We start from the raw sequence: 16,244 nt of genomic DNA, 5'->3' as shown, positions 1-16,244 counted from the left end.
ATGCAATCTACAAAATGTTACAGATGCTCCCTGCTTCCCTGCTGTATATCTCGTTCCTTCCATCTATCCCTCTGCTTGTGATTTTTACTCTCCTTCTCGCCACTCTCCCTCCATCTCTCTTGAACTCTCTCTCGCCACTCTCCCTCCATCCATCTCTCTCTAGCTCTCTCTCGCCACTTTCCATCCATCTCTCTCTCTCTTCCTCTGCTCTCCCTTCAGCTCTCCTCATCCGAGGCCCGATTCTACCAAGCAAAACCAAATTTAATGATAACATCACTAACAGTGAGTTAACTTCATTAATAAGCTTTTGATAAACCCAACACCTTTTACTGTCGGTTGAGTTAATAAACCACCATCTCTATTTGATACATAGCCTACTCTATCAAAAATGTGATGATGTTTAGGAGGTAAATCTGCTTAGAGCAATAAACATCAAATTTGACTTGAAGAGGTATGGGTGTGAGTTTGAGTTATTGCTGAATGTACATTGACAAACACATGCTGTACATGCAAATTGTACACAAATACAAAGGTTAGTTGTGTCATTCCACCTATTGGGTACTTTTTGATTAGTCAACTCAGTAAAAGGGGAGGCAAGTAGCCTGGTGGTTAAGAGTGTTGGGCCAGTAACTGAAAGGTTGCTGGTTCGAATCCCCAAGCTTACTAGGTGAAAAATAATTCAATGTCCATTGAGCAAGGCACTTAACCCTAATTGTTCCAGTATGTTGCTCTAGACAAGAGCATCTACTAAAATGTTGTTTTTTTTATTAGTTACACCTAATTTTAACATTCTATCATAATGAGCACGTTCAACTTAATAAAATAAAAAATGCTTTCCCATCTTAAAAAATACTACATTAAGTGCCAAACAAAGTAACCTGGTTGACTGTAACAGGGTTGATGATTCATCTTAAATCAGCCATAGATCCCCTTGTGACAGGGGGAATGGAAGCTTGTTGTGTACAACAGGGAGGGGCAATTGAAAGTAATTTTTAAAACACATTTTTTAATTATTAAACATTTCTGTCTATACATGGGTAACATGGTTGTTCTACTTGACCCACTCAGTCTTCCACCACAAAACCCCAGAAAATGGCCAAAAAGATTAGAAGTGGCTCAACAGCTTTTACACTAGTTTGACTATAAGATGTTCAATGTTCAATTTGAAAACAAATATTTAAAATGGAAAAGTTTCAGCATAATATGTTATTAGGGTAAAGCGAGAGTTCAGGTCACGCAACAGGGTTGACATTAAAATTAGGGACAAAAATGAATCACTAATTACATTAAATAAATAATCATCTTCAGAAATGACTTTGTCAAAGCAACATAATAACTAGGGCTTTACAATGATGGTGAAAACCTGGAGAAATGTTGGGGTTAAGTGGGTTAACATCTTCCTAGAAAAATTATGAATTTTGCCATTTTAGCAAGTCTTTATTCATATAAAAAATCTGATTTATTGAATTTTCCATGTGGTCTATATTAAAGAGCACTTCATTTAATATAGTATACTTTTAAAATGCAATATTGGTGCCCAATTGTACTTAAAATATTATAGGGATGCAAAAGGCACTCATTTTGTGGATCGACCCAGTTCTGTTTACACACACAAACATACACACACACACACAGCTCAAGACCCCAGCTCACCCATCTCCATGCAGGTCCTTAACTCTCTACAGTGGATTAGATGGCAGAAATATGGCATCCTGGGGGCGAATGGGCTGAATGTTTTAACGAGGCTGCAGCCAACTTTATTCCCTCCCATGTAGCAGTTATCTATCAGCTACTATGGCCATGCGGCCCTGAGCACAGCTTACACTTCACAGGTTATCCACCTCTGCCACTGGATATTTGCACTGATCCCTACGTTTACATTCCAGGTCCCCTAGGGCCATAATACAGGAGCACTGGGACAGGCCTTGCTATGTCTAATCCCTATGGTCCAGAATCAAACACTCTCCACACAATGTTTGGACTGAGGGAGTTGGGAGTAAGAGTAGTGAGAACGCACACACACGCACACAAACACCCACAGACAAGTCCACAATGAATACACACACAGGTACCTTGCATGCGTATGCGCGCGCACACACACACACACACACAGACACACACTGTGTCATAAGCCCTGCTCAGTTTGATAGGTGTGCTCACAGGAGGGCCTCACAACTACAGAGCTGGGTGTCTGAGTAGAACCCAGGGGAGACACTGTCAGAGAAACAGACAGTGTTCCTAGAGTTCCTAGACATGAGAACCACTACAAAGACTCAGTTTTGGCATTTCCCTGTAAAAAGCCCCATGAGCACTAACATATGAAGTTCATAGGAGCACATCAAATTTGGTGTCAAATGAAAGTGTATATTTTTTTGAATTTAAGGCATTTATAAATGTTTCAACCATTTTCCACCCTAAAAATGCAAAGGCAATGACAGACATAAAAGGGGTCTAAGAAAACATTCAACATAGAACATCTATAACAGGAATTCATAGTAGTCACAAATCACAGTTGGTTCACATGCTACTGTTCTCCCTTCCACTGGCATGCTGTTATGTTCAGCTCAATGTTCTCTTTCTCTCACGTGGTATTCAAAGCAAGAGTGTGAAAACACTCTGGATGAGCCCTCTCTCTCCCCATCTCTTTTCTTACTCTTCAGTTAGTGTCACCTCTCCCAGCAATTGCTGAAACATACCCATGAGGCCCCTATTTCCATTTCCGGTCCGCACCAACCAGATTTGGTCTTGTTTGGGGCGGAGCTCATTAGAATAATAGCCAGTGTGCAAAATAATAACCAAACATGCAAAGGAGGATATCAAATGTTTTGTCTTTGTGTGCCTATTCAGCATATATCACCATGAAGAGAATGACATTCATAATTATGCATTTCTCTATAGTACAGATCAGGGACTCATGATGTCATTCTGTTACCATCATTCTGTTCCCGCGTGTAAATCCATTTACTCCAGGTCAATAACCAAAAGAGATTTTTTTTCGAACTAAAGGTGGCCCATCATAGCTGATAGCCCATTTTTTTCTCCAGACATCTTTGAATCTTAATTCATAGATATTTAACAACGTTTTTGAAAAATGTGGTCAGGGAGATTTTACCGACATTCTTTTACCAAACTTTACATCTGCACTGTTCATCGAGTAAATGTGCTTTTGTTAATGTTTCTGTGGAAATTGTTCAAAGTAGTCCATGTGCATAGAGTTGTACGGTTTGTTAACTTTGCAATCAATGTATTTTATTTGGCATACTTTTAAAGTGAAAAATATGCATAATTCTGTTACCATGGAATTGCCCAATTATAAAACCTGCCTTCCAGTGTATCCACTCTAGAGAAACTCCCATTATGGAGTTGGGTAGTGGGTAGATGACTGGTGTGTGTTGGGTGTAGTTTGTAGTGTGTGTAGCTCTTATGTAGTAACTCAGTCCTGGGATGCTCTGTGTAGTTCTAAGCAGCTACTCCTGTGTTAGTTCTGTTTGATGATAAGGTTTCAGAAAGGGAATTCTTGATTTTTCTCCCTCACGGGTACCCAACGGGTGACTGTGTGTGTGACCATGCCAAGTTCTTGGCATTATCCCTGGATTGGGGGGCTGGTGTGTGTGATAAAGGAGTTTGAGAGGGCTATATGAGGGCTGCTTTCTGAAGTTTCTGGTCGTGTGTGTGTGTTTGTGCACAATGTGCACGTGATTGTGTTTGTTCACGTGTGTCTTGTGTGTTATATGCATATGTGTGTGTGTGTGTGTGTGTGTGTGTGTGTGTGTGTGTGTGTGTGTGTGTGTGTGTGTGTGTGTGTGTGTGTGTGTGTGTGTGTGTGTGTGTGTGTGTGTGTGTGTGTGTGTGTGTGTGTGTGTGTGTGTGTGTACAGTGTTGTTGACAAACAGGATCTGTGTTAAGGGATCCTGTGTATAGTGGGTAACACTTCATCATCTATTCATGGGCCCAGGGGCAACTTTCAACCCTCTCCTCCTCTACAGTTAGGCCTCTTAGGGCAGCTGCTTTTACTGCATATGCTCCCGTCGAAATGCATCTGTGGGACTGGACTTGATCCATGGGCGTATGGTAATGCAGCAGCATCCTGGATAGTAATTCATGTTCTAGTCATTATTTAAACCATGATATACTGTATTTCATACTTGATTTGAAAGACTCTCATATCATTACCGGTAAATAGATGAAATGTGGATGTGACGATAGTCCTGTGTTTGCCATCAAATAAAAGACCTTATATTACAGATGGACAGCGGCTCACGGCCCCCCTTTTGTAGGCCCGCATATCAATTTCCAAAACAAAACAAAAATGCATTGTCTATATATTCTTTTGTGAATGGGGATTAGAATAGTAGAACTTTAGTTGTGCAGCAGTTTTTCTCTTGTTATGTCAGTCACTGACAGTCACTCAATTAGCCATGTCAGATTGGAAAATTATTCTAGCCAGCTATCTATTCTAAATATTCTCTCTGCCCCAAAATGTGTAGAATTGCAGAAAACTTGCTTTAAAATTGCAAAAATGTCTCTGCGCCCCATGACAAAATGTGGAGAATTGCAGGAAAATAACACATTGGTTATGGAACCTTTTCTGAAAGCAGTTATTCATTGTATTTATGTGTAGTTGTGTTTTCTGTGCATGCATTCAGAATGATCACAAGTTACATGTAAATTAGAAAAGGAACAATGTGAAAGTAGATCAAAAGAAATGTAAACGATTACCTTGTATTCCTCGTTTATTGAAGAGGATTATCTGGCCATTTCCTGGTTGGAGGTTTCACCAGCAACCTTTTTTTTAAATTCCTTTCTATTACCTTTTCTTTTTTTTTACTTGACTGTGATAAGGTCTCGGGAAAAAAAGAACGTCCTGTCTGTTAAATTAAAACCAGGCTTTGCCACTGCACAGCCTTAGGCTTCTACAAGCAAGCGCCACTGCTGTGGTTACAGCCTTTTTAAAGATTGTGTTCCACAATATAAAATAACCAGTTGATATTACGGTTTCAAAAAATACATTTTAAATGGCACAATTCATTTACTGAATATACAGTATATGGGGCAATTTAGAAGTTATCTGTAATGGTTATGATAAATGAGGCATTGTTGCACACAGTTGGCTTATAGTCCTAGATAAATGTACACATATTTTTCTGGTCCTTGTGTACTCAAGTTCAATATAATTTATTGTGTCAGCAATGGTTTTAAAATCATTTGTAAATGTTTAATCATTTTTTTAAAATGTACCCCTACTTCCAGACAAAGTCAGGTGCCCATGCACACACGCACACACGCACACACACACACACACACACACACACACACACACACACACACACACACACACACACACACACACACACACACACACACACACACACACACACACACACACACACACACACACACACACACACACACACTCCTATGTTTGCTAATCATTAAGACCATACAGATCATTTAAGACTACTGTAAATTCATGATCTGCTTGTCAGGCTAAAGCTTCCCAGTGGAATCGACTCATTGCCTCATTAGCAATCTAGAGTGGCTGCCATTGAAATAGGATTGCATCCTATTCATAATGCAAATGAAAAACAATTTCCTTGCGAACAAATTAACACCATTTTCAAAAGATAAATAGCTTCAGCTGTTTTATAATTTTTACTAAACAATCATATTCATTTCCACAGGTTCCCCAAGGGACATATACTAATGCATGCTAATGAGCATGCATTAGGTTATCAAAGGTAACTAGGAAATTCTTACACACCGGGGCATCGGATCCAGATAGTGTGTTGTTTTATAGTTAAATATGTATATTTTTCTGGCAAAGAATATTCTATCAGGCAGTTTTCAATTCAACAAGACATGTTATGCTATCCATAACAATTCATATCAGGGGTTAGGCTGATCTTTAACACTGGTCAGAGTAACACGTAATGTGTCTGTACTGTTGGATATAGGCCAGTGGATGGCTGAGAGATCACAGAGGAGAGAAAAGGTTGGAGTAAAGATGTTTTATCCTCCGTGTATTATTGTTAAAGGTCACTAAGATAGGCTTTGCCTCCATTTTTCATACTTACTGTATCTAGGTCTTTTTTTAACTCTCCCTCTCCATCTCCCCCTCTCTCTCCCCTTCTTTCCTTCCCTCCCTCCCTCTTCCCTTTCTGTTGTGCATATCTCCCTCCATGTATTGAAATGAAGCAGGACCATGTGATGGAGGCATTACAGACCCCTAAACCTGATAAGCTGCCATCTCAGTTTACTCCATTCTTCCTCTGGAGCTGATGAACACAAGAGAAGGAAATAACAGTTTATCCACTGTGTGTCACTTCCTGCCTCCCTCTCCTCTTTTGTGAAGACTTCCTGTTTACTCCCACTCCACCACTTCTCTTCTGTGAACACTTCTACTGTGATGTGGTTCAAGGGCATTGTTGAGCCCACACTCCATAGAGGGTCCATCTAGTGTGATAGTGTGATGATGACACAGAGACAAGTGCCTCTTAGGCTACAGTACCAGTCACATGCTAGGGTCAGACTCTTTTCACCAGGCCCTTTAAACTTGTGAATTGCCTTGCAGACTTGGCTTGGAGGCTACTGAGACACAGAGTTGAAGAACCAAGTTTGACGTTCCCCAGACTTTGAAACCCTCTGGTCTCAGTGAAGAGTTGGTGTTGGGTGCTGAATTCATATCTGCTTCCTAGATCTGACTTTCTCTGGTGTGTTAGGTTTTGTATTTAAGAATGTGTTTTTCTAAGAGACTGGTTATACGGTAGACTGTTATGCAGTTAACAAGAAACAGTCATTATGCACATTTCAGGGTTCAGTCTTCATCGGCACACTCGATAGCCTTGGTTTCTCAAATGATTGCATCGCCTGGTTCACCCACTACTTCTCTGATAGAGTTCAGTGTGTCAAATCGGAGGGCCTGTTGTCCGGGCCTCTGGCAGTCTCTATGGGGGTGCCACAGGGTTCAATTCTTGGGCCGACTCTCTTCTCTGTATACATCAATGATGTCGCTCTTGCTGCTGGTGAGTCTCTGATCCACCTCTACGCAGATAACACCGTTTTGTATACTTCTGGCCATTCTTTGGACACTGTGTTAACAACCCTCCAGACGAGCTTCAATGCCATACAACTCTCCTTCCGTGGCCTCCAACTGCTCTTAAATACAAATAAAACTAAATGCATGCTCGCCCGTCCAGCATCACTACTCTGGACGGTTCTGACTGTGGAGAACTACAAATACCTAGGTGTCTGGTTAGACTGTAAACTCTCCTTCCAGACTCACATCAAACATCTCCAATCCAAAGTTAAATCTAGAATTGGCTTCCTATTTCGCATCAAAGCATCCTTCACTCATGCTGCCAAACATACCCTCGTAAAAATGACCATCCTACCGATCCTCGACTTCGGCGATGTCATTTACAGAATAGCCTCCAATACCCTACTCAATAAATTGGATGCAGTCTATCACAGTGCCATCTGTTTTGTCACCAAAGCCCCATATACTACCCACCACTGCGACCTGTACGCTCTCGTTGGCTGGCCCTCGCTTCATACTCGTTGCCAAACCCACTGGCTCCAGGTCATCTACAAGACCCTCCTAGGTAAAGTCGTCCCTTATCTCAGCTCACTGGTCACCACAGCAGCACCCACCTGTAGCACGCGCTCCAGCAGGTATATCTCTCTGGTCACCCCCAAAACCAATTCCTCATTTGGCCGCCTTTCCTTCCAGTTCTCTGCTGCCAATGACTGGAACAAACTACAAAAATCTCTGAAACTGGAAACACTTATCTCCCTCACTAGCTTTAATCACCAGCTGTCAGAGCAGCTCACAGATTACTGCATCTGTACATAGCCCATCTATAATTTAGCCAAAACAACTACCTCTTCCCCTACTGTATTTATTTATTTATTTTGCTCCTTTGCACCCCATTATTGCTATCACTACTTTGCACATTCTTCCACTGCAAATCTACTATTCCAGTGTTTTACTTGCTATTTTGTATTTACTTCGCCACCATGGCCTTTTTTTGCCTGTACCTCTCTTATCTTACCTCATTTGCTCACATCGTATATAGACTTATTTTTCTACTGTATTATTGACAGTATGTTTGTTTTACTCCATGTGTAACTCTGTGTTGTTGTATGTGTCGAACTGCTTTGCTTTATCTTGGCCAGGTCGCAACTGTAAATGAGAACTTGTTCTCAACTTGCCTACCTGGTTAAATAAAGGTGAAATAAATCAATAAAATCCATAAATAAAATGCACAACAATATAGTCTGAACCAGAAACCAACAATATTGTCTACCAGAAACGACCGGCCAAAGACTCATTGAAAAGGAAGCCTCATCCCGTCGCTATCTCCCTTTGCAACACTGAACAGCATGAGTGGAGGTGCACACGGAAGATTAGGAAAATGTTCCGCAACACTTGGAGGGCAATGGAAGAGGAGTTTATATGCAAAATGACATATTTTAAAATCAACACTTTTCACTATCCTGGAATAGAAGCACTACAATATTCACTGTATTATTCAGGTAGTTCTCCATCTTTAGCCCTGGCCTGTGTGTCTCTGAGGTCTGAGCTGGTCAGTGTGGTCCGGCCTGATTGGTGGTCAGACATTGATCTGCTATGATAAGCGTATGGTTTGGAGGGAAGCCCTCGTCAGCTTCTGGAGCTGCTGCCCCTGGGTAGCTAAGCCTTGATCTGCCAAGGGGTGTGTGTATGCATATTTGTTCATGTGCATTTGCACATGTTAGGTGTGTGTGTGTGCATGTGTGCGGTGTGTATGTGTATGTGTGCCAAACCCATGTGTGTATGTAGGTTGGGATCCTTGTCGTGTCCAATAATCCCAGAATCCTCTGATAACAGGAGTCCTCCCCTAGCAACCCTTCACTCTTGCCTGCTTTCTAACCCCATCGCCTGCACATTGATGATTGTGTGGTCCGATCACGCCGCTCATAAACAGTTTAATCCTATTAGTCTGAATTTGAGGAGCAGATAAGCCCTGGCTGAGAAACACATGTCCAAAGAACCTGCCTAGACACATCGTACACTGGCTGAGAGGAACTCACTGTATAGTAGGCTAAATGGAACACCGACAGCACCAACTGAACTGCTGATTAGTGAGTTTTGGACTTAAGTTCATATATAGCAAACTCCCTGTGGGAATCATTATTCAAAACATATAACCTTGTAAAATATGAGCAGCATGACTGTAAAAAAGTTTAAGGAAAAGCATGATTCACATTCCCTTGCTCTCTCTCCCTCACACACAAAGCACACACTGACAAGTGTATTAGAACAGGGATTCTCAAAGTGGGGTACTGAGGGGGCCAGTGGCCAGATCTAAAAATATTTCAATATTTTTTATGAATATTACTAACAACAGATTAAACAAATTTTGGCCAAGGGATCCATGGAATAAGTGTAAAGGTTTTATGTAATACAATACAATACAATGTAATATTATTCATCTACAATGTTTGATCTTAACCCTGGACAACATGGGCTTGGCATGCTCACAGGGATATTGGTACTTACAGTACTCCAACAATTATCAATTTTTCAACTTTAACTTGTTTTTTTTACATGTCATTTATGATACAACTGCAAAGTTCTCTCTGCCTCATGGCAAAATTGGTAAAATTTCAGGATATTAGATGGAAAACTGAAACATTTTCTCTCCGATGATAAGATGCGAGCCTTCCCAGGGCCTGAGACTTGGTTCGTCCGACCATGCACTGCCAAACTCCAGTTGTGTTCTGATTATGAGGGGGTCCCTGATTAATTTGCTAACAGAAAAGGGGTCCTTGGCCCCAAAGGGTTTGAGAACCCCTGTATTAAAACACACACAGAGCAAATACTCTGGAAGTTCATTATATGTTGGGTGAGGAAAAGCAATGAGGCTTCTTGGCAGATTTCCTGTTCACCCAGGTTGACAAATTAGTATGGGCCCTTTGTCAGAGCTCCACCTTGAGCTCACTAGTGATTTTTTTCTGCTGTGATTACAATTTCAGGCATGAAAGTACACTATTGGAAATGCATATTTTCTTAAATCTCTATTTGCATGGCCCGTGGGATGTCTTCAGTCGCTTTGTCACTTTCTAATTAACGCTCAAAGCCCAATGAATCAATAACGAGCTTCCCTCTACTGCAGCACACACAGTTCAAATGAACTATTCCTCAGCGTTTAACTGTTTTGAGGTTAGGCACATAAAACATGTCTTAATGTACACAGCAATAAATGGATGTGAATTGTTCAATATATTTATTTGTACAATCTAAATCATTTACACTGAGTGCACAAAACATTACAAACACCTGTTTTTCCATGACATAGCTATGATCCCTTATCAATGTCACCTGTTAAATCCAGCGGTGAGACACGTTAAAGAAGGATTATTACGCCTTGAGACAATTGAGACATGGATTGTGTATGTGTGCCATTCAGAGGGTGAATGGGTGAGACAACAGATTTACATGTTAGTAGTGCCAGGCGCACCAGTTTGAGTGTGTCAAGAACTGCAATGCTGCTGGGTCTTTCAGGCTCAACAGTTTCCTGTGTGTATCAAGAATGATCCACCACCTGAAGGACTTCCAGCCAACTTGACAACTATGGGAAGCATTGGATTCAACATAGGCCAACATTCCTGTGGAACGCTTTTGACACCTTATAGTTCCATACCCCGACAAATTTAGGCTGTTCTGAGGGCAAAAGGGGTGCAATCAGTATTAATGTTTTGTACACTCTGTTTATATCTTTTTTGTACAATTCTTAATGTTTAAACATGTTGTAATTATAAGAATGACTAGTATCTAGCTGTATGCATATAAAGCACATACATTTTCAGATGATCAAATTTATTTAAAATACTTGGTATGAGAAGGAGCAATGATTTCAGCAGCTGTGTTGCAGTATGTTTGACTATTTCCAATCACAAAGCAGATTAGTTGGGAGTAAAGAACCTCTGTAAGATTATCAGCCAGTGAATATCTTGCACAAGCATGACATTTAAAAACCAAAGAGTGTGAACTGTGAACATATTTGATGAATCACCATGAAACTCCATGGAGACGACAGACAAGAACAAGCTCTCTGAGCCTTCTGGTTTCCAAGCAAACCCAAAGTGAAGACAGCATATATAATATTGTTCCAATATTGTATATTCTGTATGATATGTATGTGGACTTGTGTCTGTATTCTGTTTGTATATTGTCTATTGCTGACAGCACCTTCTCACTAAGGCAAATTCTGGGTTTGTGTAAATGTCCTTGGTGAGTAAAAGTCTGATTCTGATCAAATGTCCTTGTAATTGTAATGGAGAAAAAAAATGTTTTTGAATTGAATGGAACAGTACAGTTTATGCCTGATCTCCCTTGTAAATAAGGTCTTCTGACCTCAAAGGATTGGCGGGTCCCCTGCGGGACGTTTGAGCTGATGTGGGCTAATGTGATTAGCATGAGGTTGTAAGTAACAAGAACATTTCCCAGGACATAGACATATCTGATATTAGCAGAAAGCTTGTCATTTTAACTGCACTGTCCAATTTACAGTAGCTATTTTACAGTAGCTAATAATATCATGCTATTGTTTGAGGAGAGTGCACAGTTTTGAACATGAAAGTTATTAATAAACAAATTAAGCACATTTGGGTTGTTTTTTTCTTTGCATGATCTTTTACCAGATCTAATGTGTTATATTCTCCTACATTCATTTCACATTTCCACAAACTTCAAAGTGTTTCCTTTCAAATGGTACCAAGAAAATGTATATCCTTCCTTCAGGGCCTGAGCTACAGGCAGTTTAGGCAAACATTTTTAAAAAGGGGCCGATCCTTAAGAGTTTTTAATGGATAAAGGTTCAATCAAAATACCTCACTGTGACTTAAGGAGGCCCACTCACCTGAGGGTGAAGATCTGTACAGGTGACAGGATGGAGAGAGCCAGGAAGGTGGAGACTATCTCCCTCTGTCTGATTGGTCTAGAGGGCACCATCACCACAAAGTTACTGTCCAGCCTCAGCTCCGGCATGGGCTGGAACAGACGCACGCTCCCAATGCGCTGCATGGGTGTGGGACCCGAGAAGTACCCCATGGGCCCCTGGTGCTCTGTGCGCATGGAACTGCCTTTCCTTGAGTCCTCTGAGCTGCACTCCCCAGTCTCTGTGGACTGTACCATGTAGTAGAGCTCCACGGGGGTGCCCTGGGGCTGCTCCGGAGATCTCTGCCTCCCTGGCCTCACGGTGGGGGGACTGAACCAGCTAGCCAGGGGCTCCAGTTCTGCCACACACATCCCCAGCTCCCCCTTCAGACGACACGTGCCCCGCACCTCCTGGGTCTCGTGGAAGGCAAACATCCTGACACAGGGCAGCCTGTGGATGGTGGTATAGTCATCCCAGTCCCTGCCTCCCACATAGAACAACACTTGCACCTTTGGCCAACTGGGGTGAATCCTCTCACTGATGATGAAGGTATGGACCTTCCAGTTGTAGGTGAAAAGGGATGGAGAAGAGGAGGAGGAGGATGACAGGGAGGTAAAAGAGGGTCCGTTGAAGGGTCCGGGGCTCTGTAGGAGCTCCAGGGGGATGGGTTGCTGGGCAGACATGGATCCATAGCTGGCGTTGATGAAGGGCATCTGGCGGGCCTCCTGGATGAAGAAGGGCTCAGTCCTGGCCTGCAGGCTGGAGTTCCTCATTAGGTCTTGGTTGGCCTCCTTTAGAAAGAAGGCTGCCTTGGCATTGAGTACCTGGTAGCTGACAGGCAGGTAGCCGGGCATGGGGCCGTACCTCTGTAGACCATCAAGAATCACCCTGCTGTCTGCCACTGAAGGAGAGAGGAGAGGAAAGGGGAGAGGTTAGCTATCTACCTGTTAACCTCTATAACAAAGGGCAAAGCAGAGAGAAGGGAAAGTGAATGAAAAGGGGGATTTTTTATGGGAGTAGCAATTCAGGACCATGGACAGCGTACTAAACACTGGACATTGTGAAGATACAGTCTCTTTATCGCTATGCTTTTCTGGTCATACACATTGCTATTCCAATGTCTTAATAACAAATTATTTGCTACAACATGTTCATATGACATCTCCTTCATGCATTATTGCGCTCATTTTATGGAGGTGCATGTAAAATAACTTGCAGTTAAACAGAGAGACTAAAAGACCATGGATTAGGAATCAAATCTGATCTACATTGATAGACTGTTTCTACTGATAGACACGGTTCCTTGTTTAATCCTTCTTACTCACTCACTTAGTCAGTCAACGCAGTCACTCAGTCATTCAGTCAGTCACTCACTCTCCTCTTCTCTATCTGAACAGCTTGGTTCACATTCTCCACACACTACTCCTGTCTGGAGTCTGAACCAGACCCTGTTATCAACCCCGACACACCCAGCAGGGCCTCAACCCCCCCACCACCCCAACTCCTCCACATCATCTACACCTTCCCACTTCTGTCTCTCCCACTGATGTATGAAGAGCTGGAGACTGCTGAGACTGAAAACCGTTGTTTTCAAGGTAATCTGCTCATGTTCACATATGCCGATTCATGGACCGTCTATATCCGGGTCACATCCTGTTTACACAGACAAACATCACATGCACAATAGCACTCAGTGTGCACAGGGAGCAGTGCTAGCGGCAACTACTTTATCACGTCATCCAAAAGACTGGATGAATATAAAATTGAGTCTGAGCGATAATTATTTGAATAATTCAATGAATGTTTTGTGCATAAAGCTAATGACTAAAGTGTCTTATTAGGAATTCTCTAATCTGACTTCTCTTTGTGGCCGTCTATGGAAATTTTCTTTCTGGGCCGGGCATTAGTAAACTGCAGTACCGAAGCAAGACTGTAGGAGCAGTTGAAAATTGGCTTCCAGACCGGAACCCTGGCTCCCAGACCGGAACCCTGGCCCCTTGGTCTCTCCCTTCACCATCAAGCTCCAGATATTTGGTCTGATGGAAGATTCTGAGAGAGGCCATTGATTTCCCGTTGTAGCCGAGCCGTGCAGCGGGAGCTGGGAGACACGGCAGTGATTTGTGACAGCCCATGGCAGCCTAGCAAAGTCCAGCCTGGAGGACCGGGCACCACAAGCTGTGGTCGGAATACTGAGGGCCATAAAGCACAATGTCTGTCTGTCTGTCTGTCTGTCTGTCTGTCTGTCTGTCTGTCTGTCTGTCTGTCTGTCTGTCTGTCTGTCTGTCTGTCTGTCTGTCAGAGTGGAACAGAGAGACTACAGGGATATGAATGATGGTTGATACTCGAGTTTCAGTACATAAAAGTAGGCTACGACTACTGTGTGATGTTACACAAAGGCTGAGTATAGAGGGAGAGCAGGTAGATGCTTAGCCGTGATTTAGCATGCCTCACAGAGAGGTGTATCTGTCTCTCTCAGGGAGAGTTGGCTTACTGTTCTAGTTTTCACATACAGAAGTCCCGTGATAGAGACAGAGAATCTACTTTACAATCAAAGTGCTGTAATCACTTCCTAAATGTCAGCATGTTTTTCTTCATCTTCCAACGCTGACGTCCCTAAATGCAATGAGTAAAAGCTCCCCATTCACCTTGGGTTGGCACATACGTACATTTCCAGATTTTTTAATACAGTTTCTTCCAATGAAAACAGAGATGATTTGTGCAGACACTTGACCGTCTTGCCAAATCCTGCCTACTGTAAACAGCCCAGTGATCCGTGAATACAAGTTAATCCCAGAGGAAAGAGACTGAAGAGTCCCTTTTTTTCTTTTTACATATTAAACAGGGAACTCTGCTTCACCAGCACTGGACATATGGGAGATGTTATCCATGCATGATTTAGGAGCCAAAACCCACAAGACTCTGTGACTCATGAATAATGAGTCCATACTGTACATATGCCATGGGATTCTCACTGACTGTTGGTATATACAGTAGGCTTCAAACAGCAATTTACCAATCACCATAATCTCACTACTATAGAAAACATACAGTATTATCCATGATTATCATGGTTGTTCAACGCTGCATCATACCATTACAGGTAATACCACACAAAAGTAGAAACAGTTAAATGTGTCTTCCGCCATAGCGAAAAGCTACCACAACACTGCAAAATGTCAGTGGGTTAGGTTAAATGTGAGTGGGTTATATAGGCTAATTCCGTCTAAGTGCCCTAGCATCCCCAAGTATGATTCAGTGTAGTCTGACTGAGCAGGAGGCCTACATTCTACCGTAGGTTGAGTAAAGGCACCGAATGTGGATATGGTGTTTGTCTGACGATTGTTCATAGTACTGGGTTTTAGGGACCGCCCGGTACTGGGTTTTAGGGACCGCCCGGTACTGGGTTTTAGGGACCGCCCGGTACTGGGTGTTAGGGACCGCCCGGTACTGGGTGTTAGGGACCGCCCGGTACTGGGTTTTAGGGACCGCCCGGTACTGGGTTTTAGGGACCGCCCGGTACTGGGTTTTAGGGACCGCCTGCTGTTCATCTGACTGACTACATTTTTCACGCGATTCTACATGTAAAAAGGGCGCGCGCTCAGTTTGCAAATTACATTGAGATGCTATGTACCTAGGGCCAGAGAATGCTATTGGTGTGTCTGAGCTCTACAGGACTTAAGGACCATAAAGGAGAGGAATCCTTGCTCCCTGTGTGGCGAATCTAGCTGTGCCTCTGCTGCGCCTCCACAGTCAAAGAGAGATGCCACAGCAGGATGGGGGTGGAAAAGAGTGAGGAGAAAGATGGAGCATGGATGAGAGGGAGAAAGACCATAATGCATTGCAAGCTGTAGACAGGGAAAGACTGTGAAAGAACATCCTCAGCTCCCTCAGGATCAGTAAATGAAAGTACATGGACTAGTTTATATAGTAACCAATAATCAATTACACAGGAATAGCCAAACCCATGGCCGTAATCGTATGATCAGTAAACCCCAACCCCAGCATCTGTTTTATATATGGCCTGACTTTACAAATAATTAATCAAACAAAATCCTCCTCGAAGTTGGGGAGGGGGGAGGGGTTATGAAGTTGGTGGGGTCTCTTCCTATGAGCTTTGGAAAGCCCAGCAGGGGGTGTGTTTTTCTCAAGCCTGCTTTACAAGCTGTATACCAGAAACACACCCACTGAATACAAAGTGAATATGAGACTATGCAGGGAAATATACACAAACAAAAATACGTATTATTGTGAGTCAAAGTAGAGGAATAGCATTATCGTACATACTTTACTGTCTGAGGGTGAATAACAAGCACTCTCAACATC

At 42.5% G+C, this 16,244-nt stretch overlaps 1 protein-coding gene across 1 annotated transcript in view; it reads right to left on the bottom strand.

Annotated features, from left to right (window-relative positions):
• Positions 1 to 15,887, bottom strand: part of LOC135517027 (transmembrane protein 132C-like) — a 135,389-nt gene extending 119,502 nt beyond the window's left edge. The window contains exons 1-4 of the mRNA XM_064941059.1: positions 15,884 to 15,887; positions 15,259 to 15,496; positions 13,884 to 14,074; positions 11,904 to 12,822 (exon numbers count right to left, since the gene is read on the bottom strand). Of these exons, the coding sequence (XP_064797131.1) occupies positions 11,904 to 12,822; positions 13,884 to 14,074; positions 15,259 to 15,496; positions 15,884 to 15,887 (1,352 nt within the window). The remainder of the gene's footprint in view (positions 1 to 11,903; positions 12,823 to 13,883; positions 14,075 to 15,258; positions 15,497 to 15,883) is intronic.
• Positions 15,888 to 16,244: the final 357 nt, after the last annotated feature.

The sequence above is a fragment of the Oncorhynchus masou genome, chromosome 28 (genome assembly GCF_036934945.1).
Source record: "Oncorhynchus masou masou isolate Uvic2021 chromosome 28, UVic_Omas_1.1, whole genome shotgun sequence".
Classification (NCBI taxonomy): domain Eukaryota; kingdom Metazoa; phylum Chordata; class Actinopteri; order Salmoniformes; family Salmonidae; genus Oncorhynchus; species Oncorhynchus masou.
Note: the sequence above shows the minus strand (reverse complement) of the source record. Positions and strands in the feature narration are given on the sequence as shown.